Source organism: Fukomys damarensis, unplaced genomic scaffold (genome assembly GCF_012274545.1).
Source record: "Fukomys damarensis isolate Sample0158 unplaced genomic scaffold, DMR_v1.0_HiC HiC_scaffold_23, whole genome shotgun sequence".
Classification (NCBI taxonomy): Eukaryota; Metazoa; Chordata; class Mammalia; order Rodentia; family Bathyergidae; genus Fukomys; species Fukomys damarensis.
This window is the reverse complement of record NW_022900935.1, coordinates 59,547,114-59,569,691: the sequence shown is the minus strand read 5'-3', so window position 1 is coordinate 59,569,691 and position 22,578 is coordinate 59,547,114. Positions and strand designations below refer to the sequence as shown.

The 22,578-nt window shown below is 48.3% G+C and overlaps 3 protein-coding genes across 7 annotated transcripts in view; 1 reads left to right on the top strand and 2 right to left on the bottom strand.

Moving 5' to 3' along the window:
* Positions 1-22,578, top strand: part of Recql5 (RecQ like helicase 5) — a 36,676-nt gene that overhangs the window by 8,551 nt on the left and 5,547 nt on the right. For all 3 annotated transcript variants that reach the window (XM_010618406.3, XM_010618404.3, XM_010618405.3), the window contains exon 7: positions 3,552-3,631. In XM_010618406.3, the coding sequence (XP_010616708.1) occupies positions 3,552-3,631 (80 nt within the window). The remainder of the gene's footprint in view (positions 1-3,551; positions 3,632-22,578) is intronic.
* Smim6 (small integral membrane protein 6) lies at positions 6,353-15,066 on the bottom strand. Of its 3 annotated transcripts, XM_010618402.3 has the most exons (3): positions 8,663-9,294; positions 8,278-8,408; positions 6,355-6,890 (listed from the first exon to the last, which is right to left on the bottom strand). In XM_010618402.3, exon 3 carries the CDS (start codon positions 6,882-6,884, stop codon positions 6,705-6,707), a length of 180 nt encoding a protein of 59 aa, XP_010616704.1. In that variant the 5' UTR covers positions 6,885-6,890; positions 8,278-8,408; positions 8,663-9,294; the 3' UTR covers positions 6,355-6,704. The 3 variants fall into 3 exon arrangements, with proteins under 3 accessions (XP_019062219.1, XP_010616704.1, XP_010616703.1); XM_019206674.2 differs by lacking the exons at positions 8,278-8,408; positions 8,663-9,294 and adding an exon at positions 14,986-15,066 and having other exon boundaries at positions 6,353-6,890; XM_010618401.3 differs by lacking the exon at positions 8,663-9,294 and having other exon boundaries at positions 8,278-8,656.
* Smim5 (small integral membrane protein 5) lies at positions 12,694-21,271 on the bottom strand. The gene is made up of 3 exons (XM_010618403.2): positions 21,043-21,271; positions 14,986-15,144; positions 12,694-14,465 (listed from the first exon to the last, which is right to left on the bottom strand). Exons 2-3 carry the CDS (start codon positions 15,110-15,112, stop codon positions 14,356-14,358), a joined length of 237 nt encoding a protein of 78 aa, XP_010616705.1. The 5' UTR covers positions 15,113-15,144; positions 21,043-21,271; the 3' UTR covers positions 12,694-14,355.

Genomic DNA, 22,578 nt, shown 5'->3' with positions numbered 1-22,578 from the left:
AGTTCCAGGTCAGTCTCAACTGCATAGTGAGACCCTGTCTCCTCTTGATCTTAGCCAAAAGGTCGAGAAGTAGTAGAGACCCTGTCTCAAAAAACAAAAAACAAAACAAAACAAAAATTTTAGGATCAGAAGCTATAAAGGAAGTTACAGTCTGTTTGACTAAATTCAAACTTAACATTTATTTTTGTTTTGATCTTTTAAAAACATTTAAAAAATATTTTATCTTTTAATAAATAATATAATACAATCATTACATTATATTATGGGGACTTGGTACATATACATAACACAGCCTTTTTTTTTTTTTAATATTTCTCTTCCCCTTAAAAATTTCTTTGTATTTAGAAGCATAAACAAAATGAAAAATCAGTCCATATTGGGGAAGATATTTGCATTACATATGATTTACTGGCCATATGGAGACTCCTATGGGTAAATAAGAAAAAGCCAAAGAACAGCTTGGTGTGAAGGCATGTTTGTAATACCAGCTACTTGAGAGGTTAAGGCAGGAGGGTTGCAAGTTCGAGGTTAGCCTGAGCAATTTAGTGAGTCTGTGTCTCAAAATAAGAAATATATAGGGCTGGTAGTATGGCTTGGTATAGCTAGTACCTAGCATGGATTCCATCCTCAGCACTGAAAAAAGAAGATAGAAAGGCAAACAGCCACATCTCACGTGGCATGAATAGGCATTTCACAGAAAAGGAAACCAGGATATTTAATCAGTGCATCAATGGATGTAATCAATATACTTATTTAATCATTATGTCACTTTCACTTAGGAATTGGATAATTAGATGCAAATTAGGTAGTGAGCTATCCTTTTATATCTATAAAACTGTTGTTGGCAAAACTGTTAAACATATTTATAATCATTGTGTTAAGAATGTGGGGACCAGGCACAATGGTGTGCTCCTGTAATCCCAGCTACATGGAGGCTGTGACAGGAGGATCATTTGAGGCCCACCTGGCCAGCAGAGGGAGACAGTCTGAAAAAAATTTTTTTTTAATAAGAAAATTAGTCTAGTGCATAATCTAGGACAGAAGTTACTTTTATAATAAAAAATCTAAAGCCCAGAAAGAAGCTGGCTCACTTTCTTTTTACTTGCTTGCTTGCCTTATTTTTCTTTCTCTTTTTCTTCCTTCCTCTCTCTCTCTCTCTGTCTCTTTCTTTCTCCTTCCTTCCTTCTTAATGTCTTTTTAAAACAAGGTCTCACTATGTAGTTCAGGCTGCTTTGAGCTCGCTGGGTAGCACAGGCTAGCCTCAAACTCACAGCAATCCTCCTGCCTCAGTCTCCTGAGTGCTGGGATTACAGGCATGCACCACCATGAAATATTTTATTTTTTTGAGATAGGGTCTTGCTACATAGTTCAGACTGACCTTGAACTCACTGTGTAACCAGGTTGGTCTCCACCTATGGTGATCCGCCTGTCTCAGCCTCCTGAATGCTGGGATTACAGGCATGGGTCACCATATTCAGCTGGAAATCTTAGTGTATGATATGTGTGTGTGTGTGTGTGTGTGTGTGTGTGTGTGTATTTTTTTGTTTTGTTTTTTTTTTTTTGGTACTGGGGATTGAACTCGGGTCCTTGCGCTTGTAAGGCAGGCCACTGAACCGCTGAGCTAAATCCCCGGCCCTATCTTAGTATATTAAAAAATTTTAATATATTACAAATTCTAAGCTTATGAAAGATTATATGATAAACCATAAACAAAATCAATAGGTAAATAGTTTTAGGAAAATATTTTAATGTAGAAGGCAAGCAGAAGGTTACACTTGAGAACAAACAGAGAATTTTTACCACTGACAAGAAAAGCTAAAGGTTATAAAAAGCAGAGGATATGAAAAGAAAGTTGCTATCGCAGGTGCATAGATGCATACCTGGAATCCCAGCGACTCCAGAGACAGGCGAATCATAGGACAGCTGAGTGTGGCCCTGTCTCAAAATTTAAAAGGAAAATTTAAAAAAGGATGGAGATGTAGCTCAGTGTTTCCTGGGGTCAATCCCCATTACCACAAGAGAAAAAAAAACCCAAAACAAAAAAACCCTTCATCAAAGTAGCATGTTGAAAGATGCTCAGATAGTAATCAGATAAGTGCAAATTAAAGTAAAATGCTTTACTGTACATGTAAACAACTCTAGTACTTTGTCAGGAGAAAAATGAAATATTACTATCATTTTAGAGGAAGTAGTTTGACAACTTCTATAACAGTCTATTATTGTTATTATTATTTTTGTGGTGGTGGGTATAAAACAGGGTCTCAAGTGTGCTAGGCGAATGCTCTACCACTGAGCTATGCCCCCAGTCTTCTGTTACATTTTAAAATACAGGTGCACTTTGGTCCAGATACACTAGTTCTGAGACCAAATTCCATGAAACAGAAGTTCCAATGCATCAGTTTAGTTTATGTAGAGGAACTGTCTGGCAGAATTGAGACAAGATGAACACACTTGGGAGGCTGAGGCAAGAGGATCATAAGTTAGAGCCCAGCCTCTGCAACTTAGTGACTTAATAAGGCCCTATCTCAAAATAAAAATTAAAAGAGGGCTAGAGATGTAGCTTAGTGCAGAAGCCCTGGCTTCAATCTCCCTTCCCCCCCAAAAAGGAATTCTTCATTATGGCAGAACATTTGAGGATGAATTATTGACAGCTCAAAAATCTAAGTAAATGGAAAAAACAAAGCTGTTACTTTCAGAGGAAACAACATTGGACAAGAGGAGAAATGTGATCATGGGAAATGTAATTGTGGTATAGCCTGAAGCAATGTTGACATAGTCGTAATGAGGGAAATATTGTTTTAACATGAAGTTGCAACTTAAACATATTGGGAAATGGGGGTAGGTGTGCGTGTGTGTGTGTGTGTACTGTACTGGGGATTGAACCCAGGGAGTGCTGAGCTACATCCCCCAACCTTTTTGTTTTATTTTGTGAGAGGGTCTTGGTAAGTTGCCTGACCTGGCTCTAAATTTACAGTCCTCTTGCCTCAGCCTACTGAGTTGCTAGGATTACAGGCATGTACCACCCTGCCTGGCTTGAGTCACTTTCTAAACGCAGAAAATCAGTAGATAATGTCTCGGCAGTGTCTGTTGCATTTTCTCAGAGGAAATTTTGGCAAATAAAGGCCAGTGATGTATACCTGTAACTCAGAGGTGATCACTGTTAATATTTGGTGTATATTCTCCCGTGTGTGTGTGTGTGTGTGTGTGTGTGTGTACATACATATATACATATACGTATATACATATATATACATATATGCTTATATATATGTAAGGACATGACACTTGTATATTTATTATTATAAAATTAGGGCCTATTATAGTGTTTCCTAAATGCCTGTCCAAGGCCTTTGCATGAGAATGACTTAAGGAAGTTTTTGGAAATACAAACTCTCAGAAATAGACTGGGGATTTTGATGTATTGTTAGGTTTGGTGGCACTGTTTAGTAAATGGCTTTATTACTGTCCTTTAACATTTTTCTACCTCACTACATCTGTGGAGACAAGTCTGACTCTGTAAGAGTTGCTAAGTGATCATTGTCTCTCTCTAGGAAAAGAGAGGGAACAAATCATCTGATAAAGCCACACTCTTGGCCTTTGATGCCCTGGTGACCTTCTGTGAAGAACAGGGGTAAGTGTCTTATTTTGGATGTGGACTAAAGTGTCATTGAGATTATTTCTTCACCTGGCACCCATTACTTAACCTGCTGCCATGAGACAGCCCTTGGGCCACCAAGGGACCTTTGCCTGTGACGCTGTTTGTGTGGACAGCCTGGAAATCCATTTGTCTTCTTTAGGCCCCCCAAATTCTGACAGTGTGAGGATTTGTTTAGCATTTTGGGTGGTCATCCATCCTTTTCTGCAATGGCTGGCTTCATGAGTGACTCATTTCCATGTGGCCAGCTCTGAGCCACTGGCTCTGTGGTCATCATATGCCCCTGAGCTGGGACTTCTGGCTTCACTTGAGTGGTACTCATTCAGGGCCCAAACAGAAGTATGTGACCCACTTACCTCTTGGGCAGGGGCATCATGTGCTTTGGAAAAATCAGCCTTTTTAACACAAACCCAGCCTACCCACATGGAACCCACTTACCTCTTTTGTATGTATTTGTAGCAGTGTACAAGGACTATGGAAAAAATCTGATGGCTGTCCAGGGACAGTCAGAATGTGGCTGGGCACATGGCACCACAGTATGAGTGCGAGGGACACCCAGGAGGATTCTGTACACTTTGGACTCAGATTTATCCACTCACATGTAACAGTCCCGGGAGGAGACTGCTATAAGTGACTGCTGTAAATTTAGAGCTCCAGGCAGGTCACTGTCACAGATCTCATAGTAGACAAAAGTCACTAACCTTAGCCCTCCTGATTTCTATGTGCAGTGTTTATTTCACACACCTTGGTTTTTGCAAGATGAGAGTCTTTTTTTTTTTTTTCTTTTTTCCTTGCACATGCTATGCAAGTGCCCTACCATTGAGCTACACCTCTAGGCCCAAGACTAGAGTCTTGAAACAGGATTCTGGATAAGTACATTATATCAGTGTGTGGCAGATGTTTTGGGTCCTTCTTTGGAAACCAGGAAGACACTTACTTGGGTCCTGTGTTTGGACTCCCATCTCCCTCCTCCTCACTGATGAGTCGGTGGCTCCTGGACTGAGCTATTTCTTTTTTTTTTTTTGGTACCAGGGATCAAACTCAGGTCCTTGAGATTGCAAGGCAGGTGGTGGAACCACTGAGCTAAATCCCTGGCCCCTGAGCTATTTCTATTTGGATCAGCCATTTCTAATTTGGCCTCTGAGGCAGGACCACACCCAACAAAAGTGGTGGGCTGCAGTGTCAGGCCCCCTTGCCTATGGCCATTGCCACCAGAGCCCTTTATAGATCCTGGTACAGGGAGCTGCTAAATTTGGCCTTCTCGGACTACTTGAGCAGAACTCTCATTTCTGCTGAGGAATGAAAGGACCAAGTGGTCTTGCTAATTGTCAGAGTTCCCACTTGAACTGGACTTGAACTATGTAGCCCAAGCTGGCCTTGAATTTGTGACTATTCTTCTACCTCAGCCTTCTGAGTGCTTAGATTGTAGGTGTGTGCCACCATGCCTGGCTTGAAAGGGACTGTTTCATTATTGCATAAATGGCACATAGTATGAAAAAGCCCCTCTCCACCACATATTTGCTCCTTTTCTAAGAATAGTACTGGTTTGAATTTGAGGTCGGACAGCTGTTCCTACCAACTGTCCCTTAGGGCTGACACCTGGCATTGAGGAACCAGCCAGTGGGGTGGGCTTGGCTGAGGTGGGTACATTTCTAAAAGGAACCTCTTGTAGGGGCTGGGACGTGAGGAGATGGAACCCTGTGAGGGATATGGGGGGCCCTGGGACCAACAGAAAAGATACTTAGGTGAGTTAGGAATGAGGACACAGTAGTTTTCCTCTTGTCTCTGCATGTAGCCTACTGTCTGGGCTGCAGTCATGAAAAAGCGCTTTTTTTTTTTTTTGTACTGGGGATCGAACTTGGGACCTTGCACTTGTGAAGCAGTCAGCGGAACCACTGAGCTAAATCCCCGGCCCCATGACAAGGCTTCTTGCCTTGAAGTATTGTGAGAATAGTTTTTAGGCTTGAAGCAACCTCTGGCCAAGTGAGCTGGGTACTTTGAGGTGTAGGAACAGCTCTGTGTTTAGACCTGGAGTGAATAGTTGACTAGGGACTCTGGGCTGAGGAGCCCAGCAGCCTCGGGATCCTCCTTTTGCCCATTTGTGTGTTCATGTGCTCATTTGTTCATTTATTCAACCAACAAATCAATTGATGCTCACTCTATGCCAGGCACACTGGTCATAGGGATACAGCGGTGAGCAGAAGGAGACCCAAGGGGGAGACAGGTGCTTGTCAGATAGTCATATTAAAAAAAAAGTACAGTTCTTCTTGAGGGGGATTTGAAGGAAAGGTATGTGAGTGATATTTTGAGATTGTACAACAGGTGGCCCTACCCCAATCTAGAGGGTCAGGGATGTTAATACCTGAGGAAGGCATGTTTAGCTGGGATCTGAAAGATAAGGAGGCATTAACTAAGCCAAGGACCGAGGTGTAGTATGAGGGAGAACATCTTGGTTAAAGGTAATATCATGTGCAAAGGCCCTGGAGCAGGAGAGAACACAGGGAACAGAACACAGGAACTGAAAGTCATACTGAGAACCAAGGGATATATGCCAGATACCCGGTGAGATAGGTAGGCAGTGCCAGACCACGAGGGGATTTGTAGGCCCCAGGGAAGCTTTGCTAGGTAAGCTGGCTCTGATGGCCATGTTTAGATGGAAAATGAGCTCTCACAAATTAGCAGATTTGAAAAGGAATTTTTATTTCATCTGATTATTTTATGTCCTCTGTGAAGGACTTACAGAGCTGCTGGCTGGGCTGGGAACCTGTGAGAGGACCTAATTAGCCTGAGGAAGAGGCAAGGCCCTTTCCCACCTGCCTGCAGGGTTCAGGTGGCACATGGTGTGGGGTCCCAGGATCTGTATCAGACCCACTACCCCATCTTGCTATCTGACCAGTCCCAAGCCAGGCCCAGTGTCTGACCAGACTGCTTTCTGATGAGAAAAAAAAGACACCAGGGTGAGGCCCTTGAGCAGAGGGGACTGTGACAGTACGGGGTGAGCTGGTCAGCCCCCCTCACGTGCTGCCTTCTCAGCCCTCAAGAAATCAAATCACTGCTGGTCACCCTCGGTACTGTCCCCTGGAAAGAGCAACCCAAACATAATAGCAAACAAGATGAAAAACAGGACTGTGGCGATGAATAAGCTGATGATTATCAGGCCGGCCAGGTCCCAGGGGTTCTCCCAGAACTCATCATGCCAGATGTCCTTCTGCAATAATATTTGGTCCATGTAAACCTGGAAAAGAGGAGGCGGGGCCTTGAGTGCAGGGAGCCCTCAAGACCCGGTCCTAGGTGCTGCTCTCTACTTCCCCAGCTTTGATGCCTGTGGCAGTCAGCGAATAGCTCATTATCTCTGTGGCTAGCGGACACTGAAGAAAGGGGAGATGAGTCTTTGGGTTCAAGTCTGAAGGCAATATTTGTAGTTTTCTGTTCTGTGGTGAGGGCCTGACATTCCTCCTCTCTTTTGTTTTGTTTTTTGATTTTTGGAGACAAGATCTCACTAGACAGTTCAGGTAGGCCTTGAACTCTTGATGTGTCCCAGGCTGGTCTCGAACTCATGGTGATTCTCCTGCTTTAGCCTCCCAAGTGCTGAGATTAAAGGCCTGTATTCTTCCTGGAGGCTGGCTCCAGTCTCCATTCCAAATTCCTCTGGAGTCTCCAGTTCTTTCTTGAATAGACCCATTATGAAGCCAGGGATCTTGCCACTGAGCCCTATTCTGCTAGAATCTAAAAAAGCATTCCTATAGATCCTTCCTACTTTTCCCATCCCAGTTCTTTAGGAGGCTTTTTTTTTTATTTTGTACTAGGGATTGAACTCAGGACTTTGTGCTTGCAAGGCAGGCACAGTGCCACTGAACTAAATCCCCAGCTCCGTTGGAAGACATTTTGGGAGGTCAGTGGGTATACTGGTGGCTTGCACCTGTACTCCCACCTATTTGGAAGGTTGAGGCAGGAGGATCACTTGAGCTCAAGAGTTTAAGGACAGCCTGGGTAACAGGGAGAACCTCCCATTTCAAAACCAAAACAGAGTAGGAGGGGGTGAAGGGAGGGCAGCAGGGACAAGGGGGAAAAAATGAGAACCAAGACCTGTCATGTAAAGTACAAGATCCCAATAATGAATGTAACTGTACTGTATACCTAAAATGTACCAATAAACTCAATGAGGGAAAAAACAAAACAAAACAAAACAGAGGTAACAGGGAGATCCTCATTTCAAAAACAAAACTAACAGCCAGAATGGTGGTGCATACCTATAATCTCAGCTATTTGAAATGGAGGCTGAGGCAGAAGGACCAGAAGTCTGAGTCTAGCACCTTGGGCAACTTAGTGAGACCTTGTTTCAGGATTTTAAAAAAGGAGGATGTGGTAGTTTAGGGTTGTGGCTCCAACTCCCCAGTACTAAAAATTGCCATTACTGTAAAGTAGAGGAAGGGAGGGAGAGAAGAAAGCAAAAAATAAGTAAATAAAAGGATGGGAGTTTAGGAGTGGCCGAAGCTTCAGTAGATGTCCCTGGAGGCCCCTGAACAACAGGAGGCCTAACTTGTGGAGACAGAGGTAGTGTGTGCAGGTCATGGGCTGCAGCCATTTGACGGGAGATCGGGGAAGAAGGGAGGAGTCATTACCTGCCTGTGCTGCTAGCGGTCCTGTGTCCTGTGAGGGCAGATCAGAGTTATCCTTCAGCCCCTGTGCTTGGGAGGCCCAGGCTGAAGGGGCTGCCAGGTGACCAGAGATGCGCCCTGACTCAGAGGAGCAGCTGTTGGGAGGAAGAGGTGTCGGGACTGCCAAGGAGCCCTGACCAGATCTCCAGTACTGCCCCCAACAGCAAACAAAGGTGGAGTAGGGTAGGTGCCTGGCAACTGCCCTTCAGCTTCATTCTGGCCTTCTGTGATGTCAGTCTGGGGGAACTTGGGGTGCATGTTAAGAGTCCTCCCTGAGAGAAATCACACGGCGTGGAATAGAGAAAGATTGTATCTAATGGCTGTGCACCAGGCTGCCCATCCACCTCACCTCTGAACTGGGGCTTGGCTCTCAGTCTAGATGATCTATCCCCTGAGAGAACCTGTCCAGAACTTGGGAAGCCCCGAGGCTGGTACTGCCACAAAGGCCTCGCTTCCTGTGTGTGGTGTGGGTGAATGATTAACAGCAGCTCTGGCTGGTGCCTCCTGCACCGAGTTTCTGGGTAGAAGTGTTTATCACTGTTGAGGCTGGTGCTTCCTGCCTCTCGGGCATGGCCTCAGCGTCTGTGCAGTTGGTTCCTACTCACTGGTGCTGTGGGGAATGGGGAAGGGGAATGGAGTGTGTGTCTTGTGCTTGAACCCTGGTGGCCACTATTGATTCCTCTAAAAGCTAGAGGTGTGGTCCTTCTGTGGCCAGGGATGATGGGCGTTTGAGCAGTCATGGGACAAGAGAAGTGGGCCTTGCCCTCAGAGCTGCAGGTCCTCAGCCCTGCTTGTTACAGTCAGCTGGGAGCTTTTAGAATAGCTCAGGTCCCACCTCATACCACTTATAGCTGTTCCTAGGACAAGAAGACACTGTGTTGTTTTAAACTTCTCCAGGTACAGCTGGGGAGGTTGGCAGATGATGTTCTATTTTCTAGTTCAGTTCTATTTTTATTTTTTTTTCGGTGCTGGGGATTGAACCCAAGACCTTCACACTGAGCTGCATCTGCTTGCTTCCTTCCTTCCTGCCTGCCTTGCCTCTTTCCCTCCTTCCTTTGTCTTCAGATAGGTTCTCCTTAAGTAGTTCAGGCCGGCCTTGAAATCACTATGTAGCCCAGTCTAGCCTTGAACTCTCAGTGATCCACCTGCCTTAGCCTCCCAAGTGCCGTGATTATAGGCATGTACCACCATCCCCAAACATTTTTATTTTGGGGTACAGGATCACACTAAGCTGCTCAGGCTGGAATCGAATTTGTAATCCTCCTGCCTCTGCCTTCCAAAGTGCTGGGATCACAGGTGTGTGCCATCACATCTGACTTAGTGAAGTGTTCTGAACTGTTGTGGGCTGTATTGACCCCTGGCTTGCCTGATGTTTTCTATTTCCTTGTGTAGAACTTGCTGACTAACATCCCTGGCATGCCAAGTACACAGCCAGCAGCCTGGCTTCTGGCACACACTGGTACTACTTCTCCCCAAGTTAACTCAGGGGCTTATCAACAGTCAGTTCCCGTACTGGATTGTGGCAGTTATACTTTTTTTGTGTGCTTGTTATAATTACACAATTGAATGTAACATGGCATTAAAATATGAAGCAGTGATACCTGAACAATGATACCTAAAATTTTCCAGATGAGGAACAGACACAGAGAGGTTTAATAACTTAACCAAGGTCATGTAGCTAATAAGTAACCGAGTTGGTTTGAAGCCAGCTATACAGTCTGAGTTCTGAGGCACTTGCTGTACCTCTGAAGAGGAGAAAGTAAATTGTTATTCCTGTAAACATCTGTGGGACCACTTGGATTCACTCAAATAATTCTGTCAAGAGAAGCAGATGTTTTGTAAAATGCCAGGGGCACTGGACACTCAGATTCCTTTGCAAGTTTCTTTAAGTTTTTGTTCTGCTCTGATGAAACCAAAACTCCAAAATAAGTACAGCAAGCTCACACTCAGATAAAAGACCTGGGCGCTCCTCCAGAAAGGTTGGCCGGGGAATGTGCTGTCCGTTTCAGTTTCAAATGAGATGTGTAGAGAATGTACTCCGCACACACGAAAGTTGCTTTAACTGGCTTTTTCAGTGAACCTTGTTTCCAAGTGGATAATTCTGCTGTCATGACCACAGTGAGGAGAGTGAGATGATAGGGAAGGCACAGGTTGCCTGTGGAAGAGCCTGTCTGTGTGCTGAGACTTCCTCTGTCCAGAGGTGAAGTAGACGTAGAGATGTGAAGGCTAAGACTCATTGCCTGAGAGTCAGAGTTAGGGGCTGCATCCCACAGCACTCACTGCCCAGGGCCAAAGAGAGAAGAATTTAAGGACAAAATTAATTTGGCCTCACATTTTATGATCTGAAATTTGCATTGCTATTTGTGTTGCCCATTGTGTCATTACAAATTTTATTGTAGATTGCTTCAAAATGTTAACATTTGAGCAAACAGATTTAGGAGGAAACTCTTTCTATGCTCTGCCAGGTTTTCCTAATGAGGTTCTTGTTCAGTGGCTTTGTTGTAGTTTGTAATAGGTATAATGTGCAGACACTAAAATGAACAGATCTTCAGTGTGAGTGCAGCCCTTTTGAAGAACCAAGAGCAGACACTGGTGCAGCAGCAGCCACAGAGGTGGAGTGAGGAGGCTGGCGAGACCACTGTGGAGACCGTTGAGGCTGCTTGCAGCTGGTCCTGCAAACACTGCTGTTGGCTTGGTCTAGGATGGTGTGGGGCAGTTCCAGAAGTGCTGTCCAGTCGGTTGGATGCTTTCCAGACCTAACAAGCCTTAGTGGCTGCCCCTTCTTTGGCCATTGGCAATTTTCAAACATCCTATTTTTCCTACAATAGGAGATAGGTGCCTCCTTTCCTAGTCCATCTTCCTCAGGAAAGACACACATTAGAGGCTGTGCATCCAGGGAATGTGCCCGGATGCTGTCAGGCCAGAGTATCTGTTCATCTGAGCAGGCTGGTCACCCGCCTGGGACTTGGCCCAACAGTGATGGTGGGGCTGTGCAGCAGGGAGGAGCAAGTCCGCTGTGGGCAGGGACAGCTTCTTATTTGGACCTAGCAGTTGTGGCATGGAACAGGAAGGCACAAATGAACTGACTAGTCTGCCTGTGTGTACTCAGGCCTGTCCATGGTGCCTGTCTCTCAGCAGCTGGGAACTGAAATCTTTCTAGCAATGAGTCTCAGCCTCAGCCACCCTAGAGGAGAACCTTTTTGTTTTGGTCTTGGGTATTTTGAGACAGGTATTGTATGTGGCCCAGGCTGGCCTCGAATTCATGATTCTCCTGCCTTAGCCTTCCAAGTGCTGTGGTTAAGGGTGTGCACAACCTGGCCTGCCTTGGAGGGACATTCTTTTTTTTTCCTGGTTTTTTGTTTTGTTTTGTTTTTTGTTTTTTGGTACCAGGAATTGAACTCGGGTCTCTGTACTTGCGAGGCAGGCAGCAAAACCACTGAGCTAAATCCCCAGCCCTTTTTTCCTTGGTTTTTAAAGACAAGGTCTCACTATGTAGTTGAGACTGATCTGGCACTCACTCACTATGTAGCCCAGGCTGGTCTTGAACTCACAGCAATTAGAGGGCCATTCTTGATGCTAATGAAGCCTTGCTTGAAGAAGAGTCAGTTAGGAGCTGGGCTGGATCCCTGTTGGTGCAGCTTCTGAACTGAAGACTTCTACCTCTAGCCAGTGGTGCTGGGTGAAAATAATGCAGGCCTTCCTGTCCCTCCCACTGTGCCTGGGTTTTTCTTCTGACACCTAGTTGGGCGCCACCCCAGTTGGTTCCCACCCACTCTTGTGGAGGCAATTTGGGACAGAGTTTTGGTGTGGATGTTTGGATGTAGGGTTGGTTGATGGAGGATGATAGAATCAGAGCCTTATCTGTCCTGCACCTGGGCACTCTCAGAGCACTGGGTGTGGTAAGCAGGGGCTCTGGAGCCAGACAGACTGGACCCAGAGACTGGCTCTACCACTTTTCAGCTGGACAGACTTGGACAAATCACCTAGTGTCCCTAAGACTCAATTTCCTCATGTCTAAGTTAGGATAATAATGGTACCTACAGCAGTGAGGTATTGTGATGATTAAATGAATTTGTCTGCATTGAAACGCTTAAGACAATGCCTAGGCATGTGCAGGCCCTCACTGAATTTTAGCTGTCATCATTATCATCCTTGTTTTTTTATTATTCTGGATCCCATTCTTTGGGTGGGGCTGAGGATAGGTTTGTTTTTTCTTTTTTTTCCTTTTTGGTATGGTAATTGAACTCAGGACCTTTTGCTTACAAGGCAGGTGTGTTGCCACTGAGCTAACTCCCCAACCCTAGGTTTCTTTTTCTTTTTTTCTTTCTTTTTTTTTTTTGGTACCAGGGATCAAACTTGGGACCTTGCACCTTGTGAGGCAGGCAGCAGAACCACTGAGCTAAATCCCTGGCCCTCTTTATTCTTTTTTTGTATGGAAACTTTTCCTCTCTGAGTCTTTAATCCAAACCTGTCAGGAGAGTCAGTAAACACCAGGAAGTGGAATGAGCCAATGACAGCTCCTCCTACCTACTTGTCCCTGCCTTCATGGCCTGGATTGCCAAATGAAGATGGCAGGGCCTGGCATCCTCTCCATGACCTGTTTTCTAGGTAGACAGGGTTGTGCTCTCAGAATACTAGAGCATGTACTGTGCAGACACAGATGGCAGAGAATGTAAAAAGTTATAGATCCTGGTATGATGGTTCTGGACAGTTAGAAGGAAGCCTGGTGAAGGCTCTGGCCCAGTCCCAGTGGCATGTGTAGAGCTTTACATTTGTGTGCCTCTGCTTCCCCCATTTCTGAGTTTGTAGCTCTGCCTCTAGAAAAGAAAACCAAAGGGTGGGAGGCCAGAAGGAGATTGCACTTCAGCAGGAACATTCTTTAGAGTGGATCCATGATACTCTAGGTTGATCGATTGTTTAAAGGGGCAAATAATGACAGTTCGTATTTATGGAGCTCTTAGGACATGCCAACATTGTGTTAACTGCTAGACGTAGGTCATTTTAGTTTATCCTCACAAGTTACCCCAGGAAGCAAGAACCAGGATTAGCCCGTTTTACTAGGGAGGAGACCTGACTCAGGGAGATTGAGTCATACAGCTGACAAGTGGAAGATGTAGGTGTGAGCCCAGTCATCATACAAATGGAGACAAGAACAAAGGTGCAGGATGCAGGTTACAGACAATACTAGGAGCTAACCTTTCTCCTCTCCAGAAGTTTGGAAAGATCCAGTGGCCTGCCTGCTAGTACGGAGTATGCAGGTAGAAGTTACAGGCTTTGGCATAACTGGGCCTAACACCTGTCCTGAGGCAAACAGCCTCCAACACTTAGCAGAGTAGGCATCCAGCATCCAGTGCTTGTTAACAGCTGACAGGAATGTTTCCATGCAGCTCCACTGATTTCATGGCATTGCTGCCTGCATGGTATTCTTCCTGGGTAATTTTCCAGCTTTCATGGCTGGGGGGTGGGGGGAGGGTGGGGCTGTGGCCTATAAAAACAGTCACTGGCCACACCCCTAGAATTGTGGGACTGCCCTTCTGTTTCATGGAGCCCAGGCCAACCTCAGAAACACATAACCAAAAAGCTTTTACTTAGAAATAAACATGTTTCCCCTCTAAGGGAACCTGGGATCCTATAGCTGTTGCACAAAATCCCTCTGATTAGCTCACTCCTCTTTGGCATGGATCAGCAGAACCCTAAGGGCTAGCTGCCCACATGTGTGGGCTGTTCCCCATCAAAGAATGAAGACCCTTGTGTCCTTGTTCTGTAAAAAGTGCAGGTTGGCAAAGGACTCAGGTGACTTACTGAGTCTGAAACAGTCAGGTCTTCCTCAGCATCCAGGGTCCACTGGCAGATAGAATTTTGTACCAGCCCTTGTTCTTGATAAGGCTCCAGGTATCAGTGTCCTGGCACCTAGACAGGACCAGAGCTGAGGCCAGGGTATCCTTGTCTGGAGAGGCAAGAACTGCAGGCCCAAGCTGACAGCTTGTGTCATGGCTGTGGTAGTCTCCTTTCCAGCTTCTCTTCTGGTATCTCCACCGCCCCTCATGGCCGGGTCATGGGCTGTACCTGGACCTTCCTGCCTCTCTGCTCAGGGCAGCAGCAGTGTGCGCAGCAGCAGCTGCAGGCTATCAGCAACAGCAACAGAACAGTGGCTGCAGGATGGGAGAGTGTGCGCACCTCAGACCCTGGGAGGGAAAGGGTGCCCACCCTCCTTCCCAAGAAGCTTCCTTGGGGGTGTGCTAGGACCTTCTCCCCAGGTCTGGATTAGTGGTCAGAAAGACCTGAGAGTCTGACGGGCTGTGCTAACCGTCCCCATGCCAACCCCAGGGCCTGACCTCACTGTTATCTCTTTTATTGCCCAAGTTTGGCTCCCTTCATCCCTGGGTTGACATCTGACAGTGCTGCTAGATCCAATTCCCAGCATTGCACATCATGTGGGCAGTGTCAGAAGATATGGAAAAATCCCTTAAAGGATCCCTCAAGGGACCGCGGCCTCCTCTTCATCTGGGAGACACCTGCCAACCCCACAAACCCCTAGCCAGTACTGTGGCAAACCTATGGCATCATGCTGCAGTGGGCTATTTTTATCATTTGAAGCTCTGAAAGGTTTGCTGTCACTGGTCTAGTCTCTCTCAGATGCCAGAGAGCCATGGGGTGGGTGCCGCCACTTGCCTGTGAAAAGGACGATGATGGAGAAAGCCACAAGCTCCACTGGCTCAGCCTGCGACAGTCCTCGAAGCTTCAGCAGCAGCCTCTCACCCACAGAGCGCATCTCTTGTACAAAGTCCATGGCCGCCATGCTGTACGCGCTCCTGCCAAAGCTCCTGCGGGCTGCGCCGGGGCAGAAAGCACCTAGAGTGAGAGGCAGCACCAGCAAGCCACCCTCTCTCCTACTGCAGCCTGCAGAACAAGTTTGTCAGGTTCACTCCTAGTGCCCCTGGTGGTTCTGAGGAGGCAGGAAGTCTTATGTGCGAAGTAGCAGCTCTCAGCCTGCAGCTAGCCAGCACTGCCCAGGATGAGGGAAGTGAGGGGAGGGGTACTTTGAGAGCCTGCCTTGGGGGCTTAGCTAAGGCTAAGCTTGAAGGTTCCTGACCATGAGGTGGAGCACCTTCACTGTTAACATTGTTCTGTCTTGAGACACCACAGCCAGGGCTGGCCAGGGTGCCTTAGCTGACACAGCACCCTTACTGTCCCCTGGGTTGTCAGGATGTGAAGACAGGCCTGGGATTCCAGCCTGGTACGCTTGCATTTGATCCTTTGATGAATGTAGGGGCAAGAGTCAAAGAGCAGGGTCAAAGAGCAGGTTGCCTGGAGGGTGGATGGGCTCTTACTGGGATCGGAGTAGGTGGAAACTGATGGGAGAGAGGTGCTCCTGGCTTTGGGGAATGAAGTTGAATCTCCTGGGGCAACCTACTCTCCCACCACTTTTTTTTTTTTTTTTAATTAGGGATTGAACCCAGACCCCTACCTAGTAGTACCCTGGTACATTTTATTTTATTTTATTTTCAAAAAGCAATGGGCCAAGTTTGAGAAAGTAAAAATGAAGAGTGAGGGAGAAACTGGCTCTGCAGAGTGAGATTGAGCCAAGTAAAAGGAGAAAAAGCAATAAAAGAACACCCTGAAGAAAGTAAGGTAGGCTATCATGAAGAAAGCTACAATAGCTGGCCCTTTTTAATTTGAGACAGGATCTTGCTGAATTGCCTGGGCTAATCTCCAACTTGCTGTCTTCTTACGTAACTGAGATTGCAGGTGTCCACTGCCATTGGCTCTCCCTCTCCCACATTTCTTTACTCCTACATTGCTCTACCATGAGGAGGAGGAAGAGGCAGCACCGTGCTAATCCAGTTATTGCCAGAGGATCCCCTGTCACAGTGGGGTCAGGAGTTTCAGGGCTGGCAGCCAGTCCCTCCCCTGTGGGCTAGGACCTGTTCCTCTGGCCTGACCAGGTTTGGCCCACCCCCGCCAGAGAGGCTCTTCCTGTCCAGGGGTGCCCAACGCCTGGAGGGCAAGCTCCAGGCTGAATGTGTGAGTTGGGGCCTGTTGTGTATCAGGATTTCTTTCTCTTTCCATCTCTCCTTTGAGCACAGGGAGCCAGGGCCTTTTTAGAGATGAACCAGGGGAAACCTTGTACCAACCCAGTATGAACTGGTTCACCAAGACAGTTGCTTTAACCTTGGGGGTAAGAGTAGAAGATAGGCGGTCAGGGGCTTGCGTCAGACCTTTAGCTTTAATGATTGCCACCTTGTCCTTATCTCTACTGGGTGGGCAGTGCTTTCTGCTATAGTTTTCCCGAGATGGCTGAGTCTGCAAGGGCTGTCACCTGCATAGCAAGTTTAGAATTGCCTTGCAGGACATGTAATTGAGCCCCTCTACCCCGTACCAGCTGCCCCGCTGTGGCCCTGCAGCCTCTGCCTGAGCACCTTTGATAGTGAGGAATCCCTGACTGCTAAGTCTGCCCACCCCATTGCAGACCCCATCACAAATCCCTGGCTATTTCCAGTGAATCCAGCTTATGGTCACGTAGGACCCAACTGTCCCTCTGCTCCCTCACTGTGCTGTAGGAACTCCATGACAGCTGGCATGCATCTTTCGAATTTCTTTACTCCTACATTGTTCTACCATGAGGAGGAAGAGACAGCATTGTGTTGATTCAGGTTTTTTTGTTTTTTTGTTTTTTTTGGTATCAGGGATCAAACTTGAATCCTTGTGCTTGTGAGGCAGGCAGCGGAACCACTGAGCTAAATTCCCAGCTTGATCCAGTTTTTGCCATGGTATTCTCTATCCCAGTGGGTTCACAAGTTCCAGCTTTCCCTCACAGAACACTGTTTTAATCATCCCTTCTCTTCTGACGTGACAGGTTCCTTCATCTCTGCACTGAGTTGAAATGCCCATCTTTCAAGCTGCTGGGGGACTGGTCATCTGGTGGTCATGGGGAACAGCAAACAGCCTCAGGGAGGGGCCTGCCTTGGGAATACCTTGTAGGGAGGGCCGGGCCAGGGTCAGGAGAGGTGAGGGAGCCCTGGGTGTCCCTGGCTTATGGACCATAACCCTGCCCTCATATACTGTCAGCTAGTCCTCCCTAAACACCTGTTGAGAGTGTCATCTGTCCTTCATTCCTAGGGTGGTTCTGGTGTGTGTTTTGAAGGAAGATAAACAAGTTAGATAAGGGGAGTTGTAGTTTTAGTGACAGTAGGAGTAGCAGGCAAGTGATGGCTTCCTGGAAAAGTAGATGACTTCCTGTCATAAGCTGGAGGTTCTCTGAGTTAACATCCTCCCAGCTTTTCTCACACTTCACCCCAAGTTAATGCATTTCTCTAAAGATTAGACCTCATTTTGCATAGTATGAAGAGGCACAGAATCTTGGGTAGCTACTGGTCATCTGCTCCCGTGTCTTTCCTTTTATAAACTGGGCCGCTGAGACCTGAGAGTATGTGACTTCTCTGTGGTCGCATGGCAGGACAAGAGCCCAGACAGTGCACCTCCTGCTGCCCCATTCCCACTCGATGGAAGCCAGTTTGGGCTTTGAGCAGTAAGATAATTCAGAGCAGCGGCAGCCCTCCTGAGGGCACTGCCCATGAAGTAGACTGTGTTGTAGCACCACTTTTATCAGCAATCACCACCAGGCCTCCTGAGATCCACACATGGTACTTATCATCAAAGGGACAGATGTGTGCCCTGCCAGCCTGAGCATAGGACCTTCTGATCTGGTCAGACCAAACGGGACCCTCCCACTGACCAGAGCAGGCTTTTGTAAGGATAGTGGCATCTTTCTTGTTGTGGGACCTCTGTGCTATCTCCATTCTCAGGTTTCCAGGGGCCTTGTCCTTAGAGGAATGATTTTCTATGTGGTCAGAAATGGAGCTCCCTTTCTCCTCTCCCTCTTCATATATTTAATTTAGCCTTTTTAGCCTGTTGGCACCATGCCCAAGTTGCATAATGTAGCCCAGTGAAGACACTCCTTAAAAGAGAAGCGAGCAGCAAGGAGAGCAGGGAGCACTTACTTTCTTGTACGCCACACCCAAAGATCAAGGGAAAGATTGTGAGGGGAGGGGAGACACCTGCTTAAGAGGGAGCAATGGTGTAGGGTCCCTGCCCATCTGAGTTGGGGTTTCCAGAGTAGAGGAGACTGAGCCTGAGACTCAAGCTGAGGCTGCTGTGTAGGAAAGCTGGGCTTTCTTCATCAGAGCTTCAGCTTCAAAGGCAGCGAGCATCCTCTGGGGGTTAAGAAGTCAGAAAGCTGCAGACTTATGCCCACTGGGGCTGGCCCCACTCTAGAAAGAAGTTGGTCCACAGCAGTGAGCTGCATGGTAGCTTTGAGCCTGGCACTTCTATAGGCCCTTGACTGAGAGCTAAATTAGCAAGCTAGTCTTGGTCAGCCTTGCCTAGCTCTGGGATTGGACCCAGGGCTGCCCTCTGCACTGTGCACAGAACTGGGGCTGCTGGGCATGGCGGTTCTACTTCCAGAGAGTGGAAGTGGAACCCTCTTCCCTGGCAGTTGATATTTTGTCATTTCAAGCTTAGGCTTGTGACCGAGCAGAACAGGCCATGGGATTGGTAAGGGGCTGAGGGGTCTTGTTCTCCAAAAAGGAAGGACGGCACATTCGAATAGGTCCCCAGGCAGCTTCCCAGTGGCTATTTAAAGCAAGGCCAGTGCCTGACGCCTGGTGCCTGATATAGCCAGCAGCTGTCAAGTGACACAGTGGCATGTTCCCAGCTGTGGTCAGGGGAGATTGGAAGCTCTGGGGTGATCCCTTCTTGTCCCTTTATCCTCCTAGGATTGGAAGGAGAAGGCAGGGAAGCCAAGTACCACTAGTGATAATTCTGCGTTTTCCTCGCCTTTCAGATTCATCAAACTCCTTCTAAAACCGTACTTCCTGCCTGAGAAGCAGGGCATTCAGAGTCCCTCCCAACCTCATGCCTTCGTTGGAGCCTTCTTGGGTCCTGAGTGGTTCTGGGCTCCCCCGGCCTCAGGCAGAGAGAGCAGCCTGGACAGCCACTGGGCCGTACCATTGCCCAGGCTGCCCATGCAGCTGTTCTTGGAGACTTCTAAGGGGTGCTCCCACCCTGGGTGCAGCTGTAGAAGGGGAGAGCCACAGGGCAGAGGGAGGCTGACAGAACTAGAGACTGGGCAGCATTTCTCTGTATGGCATCTGTTAGCACAGTGAGCCTTGCCATAGAGTAGTAGGCATCCTGCGGCCAGACGACTACCACCAGATGGCTACCAAGGCTTCCCTGTTTCCGCCTCAAAAAACTGATAGTCTGACTTCAGGCTCCTTGTGTGAAAGAGAGCAGGCAGTATGTTTGTGTCTGATAAACACAGTGTGCTTGATGGCTCATGACCCTGAAGGGCTTCTTGCTGTGCCCCTATTCTTTTGTCATGGTGGGTCTCAGCCACCCTCTCCCTACTGGACATTTTCTTGTTTGAAAAGCTGCTTGAATGAGGCATAACCAATAGTTACAGATTTGTGGGGCTCAGAGGCCTGACTAGCAGGGCAGAGATGCCCACTGTGCAGAGTGCTGAGCATTTGGGCAACTCTTTCTTTGGCCTAGAAATAGAAAGTAGGTGCTTAAATCCTTGGTTCTGCTGCCCCAGCCCTGCAGCTTTCCAGGACAGAAGGACTTCTTGCTGTGGTGACTGTTAGAAACTGAACTAGCTCCTTGCCTGTAGCCATAGAAGCTAGCCAGTCCTCCTCTGTCCCAGTCCAGGTACTGCTGGAGGGATCCCATCCACCTGTGTCTGGTGGGTGCAAGGCAGCTGCGCTGTTTGGGTTTCACTGTACTCTTCCTTTACTTGGCCTCACCTGCTGCCTTGAGCGCAGCCCAGCTTCAGTTAAATCCTCTCCCTCTGTCACGGGAGTTAATCTCCCAGTTACCAACCCAGGCAACACCCATAGCTTTATCTTCGCCCGAGACGCTTGGCCTGATCCTTGGTTTCTGTTTTTCTCCAACTTGCTAGATATGGCTTGTGTGCTTGATCTGAGATGAGGGGAAGGGGTTTGAGCCCTGGTGTGAGGACAGGGAGGCAGAAGGAATAGACACCCTCTGCTCATGCGGCTGGCTCAAGAGGGCTGTGCTCAGTACTGCCTGAAGAACGAAAGAACTGTTTCAGGGTTGGCATCACGGTGTTACAGCAGAAAACCGACTAGTAGGCAGATAAAGGGGCTCCCTCCCAGGCATTCCTGTTCCCACCATCTCCCCATGCCTGCCTTGGGTTTAGAATGAGGCATGTGAGACCCTGGTCTGTGTTCAGACCTCATTGCCAGAGGGAGGCCTGAAGGCTCCTGGGGATCCAAATGGATCCAGGGCTTCTCCCTGTGCCTGAGCTGAGAACACCTGACAACAAGTAGGCTGAACCTTGGAATAACAATGTGGTCAACGTTGCTGCATGGCCTTCTGCATCCTGGGCAGTTGTGGGCTGTCTGGGAATACCCTGTCCTGAGCCTGTGCAACTGGGGAGAATGCAGAGACAGGGGTACCCCTAATCCTGGGAATCACAGAGGCTCAGCAGGCATGTGGTGGCAGGACAACCAAATCCCTCTTTTAAGCCCATTGAATAGAAAAAGCTGAAACTGACTTGCAGAGTAAGCAGGCCCTTGGTCCCTCCGCTGCGCAGCAAGCAGGAGACCAGTGCGCTGGGCAGAGTCCCCAATCCCCTAGTGTAGAGTCCCAGGGGGAAGGAGAGCTCAGGTGTGCATAGGAGGTGGTTAAGCACATCCCTGCACTACTCACCTGGAAACAGAGGTATTGGGGAGCCAAGAAGGAGTGTCCCAGTACAAAGCCTCTGCGTGCCTTCCGGGCCCTTGGCCACCTTGTTCTGTCTTCTTGGACACTGCTTTTCTGTCCCGCTGCTGGTCCCCTGGGCACCTTTCCTCAGCGTCGGCTTCTGCTGCTGACAGCCAGCTGCTGTCCCAGCCCCAGCTTTTTTGTTGTTGGTCGTCCTGGAGATACAAGTGTCAAATTACCATCGAGAGGGGGAGCCAGAGGGAGCCCTTGTTGGAGGCCATCCTATACTGTGTACTAGCCCTTCCCGCCTCAGAGGTTGGCTTCTGCATGAGCTCCTGCTCTTTTTCCTCTTCCTCTCCCCTCCCTCCTGCTTGTGGGCTGAGCTGTGGCTATGGCTGGGCTGGGCTGCTGAGAGCCTTCGCTCTGGTTCCCAGTGGAGATGACCCCAGGGAGCTTGGCCTGAGCCTGCAGGGCAACAAGGTAGAAAGGCTCTCCTGGCTCTTGGGCTCCCTGACCACCCCAGCCTGTACTTCAGGCCACTCCCTGGCTGGTCCCTCCCTTTCATCTCTCCCTGGAAAAGTGGCAGAGCTACCAGACCACCCAAGCAAGCAGGCTGACTTTGCAGGCCGCCCCAGGGGAGATCCTTCTGCTGTTTAACATCCAGAGATTTCTTGTGGTGAACGGAGAATCCCGGGTGTCCTGGGAGTGGTCTGCTGGTCCTTGTGTTCCTCCTAAGAGGAGGAACACTCTGGTCTCACTCTGCTCAGTTGTCTCCATGCTTCTGGTCCAGCTGCAGGGAGAGGCTCCAGAGCCCACAGACTGGGCCATTTGACATTTGGCTGGTCATGCCACCAGCAGACCACACTGCTCGCAGAGAAACTGACCCCAGCCCTACTGTCAAAGGAACCCTTTGAATCTGAGCACAAAACCCCAGTGAGTCAGGGCTTCGGGGTTGGGAGGAGGCCAAACCTGTGGCCACACTGCTTGGATGCCAGAGCCTCCCAGAAGGCACACAGGCGGCCGCTGTGTGGATGAACAGGCTCCGGTGGAAGGAACAGTTGTCATATTTATTCAGCATTAGTGGGAGCAGGGAGAATAGTGCCTCCTGGTGGCCATGTCCACTGCCTCCCACTACCCATCCAGCTTCAGAGCTGTGTTCTTCATTTGCCTAGGGGGAGACCCCAGCCTGCTTCTTTAGGGGCTGCGTCACAGTTAGCTTTTGTTTCTGGAGCCTGTCCTTTGAGATCACAGTCGCAGGCAGTAGTCACATCGAGAGGTGCTTTTGGTCAGGGGACTTGGTGCCTGCAGTTATTGTCCCTGAGATCTGCGTCCCAGGCAGCCCTTCCTCTGGCCCAGCATCTCCTCTTGGGCTCCCCTGCTCTTATCACATTCCTGGTGGCAGGAATGGCTATTTGAAAGTCTCCTCACAGAGCTATGGCCTCTCTACCTGCCCGAGGGTTGACAGGGCCTCAGCCTGGGGCCCAGAGAAGAGGCTGAGCCTCCTGGACCAAACGGAGCTGTTCCCTGCCCCACCTTGAGGCT

Bases quoted from the DNA above. Each gene is read 5' to 3' on its own strand.
- Smim6 (XM_019206674.2), bottom strand. From the start codon at position 6,884: ATGGACCAAATATTATTGCAGAAGGACATCTGGCATGATGAGTTCTGG.
- Smim5 (XM_010618403.2), bottom strand. From the start codon at position 15,112: ATGGCGGCCATGGACTTTGTACAAGAGATGCGCTCTGTGGGTGAGAGG. The intron at 14,466-14,985 runs GCAAGTGGCGGC...CCCATCCTGCAG, and splicing joins CATCATCGTCCTTTTCACAG to CCACTGTTCTGTTGCTGTTG.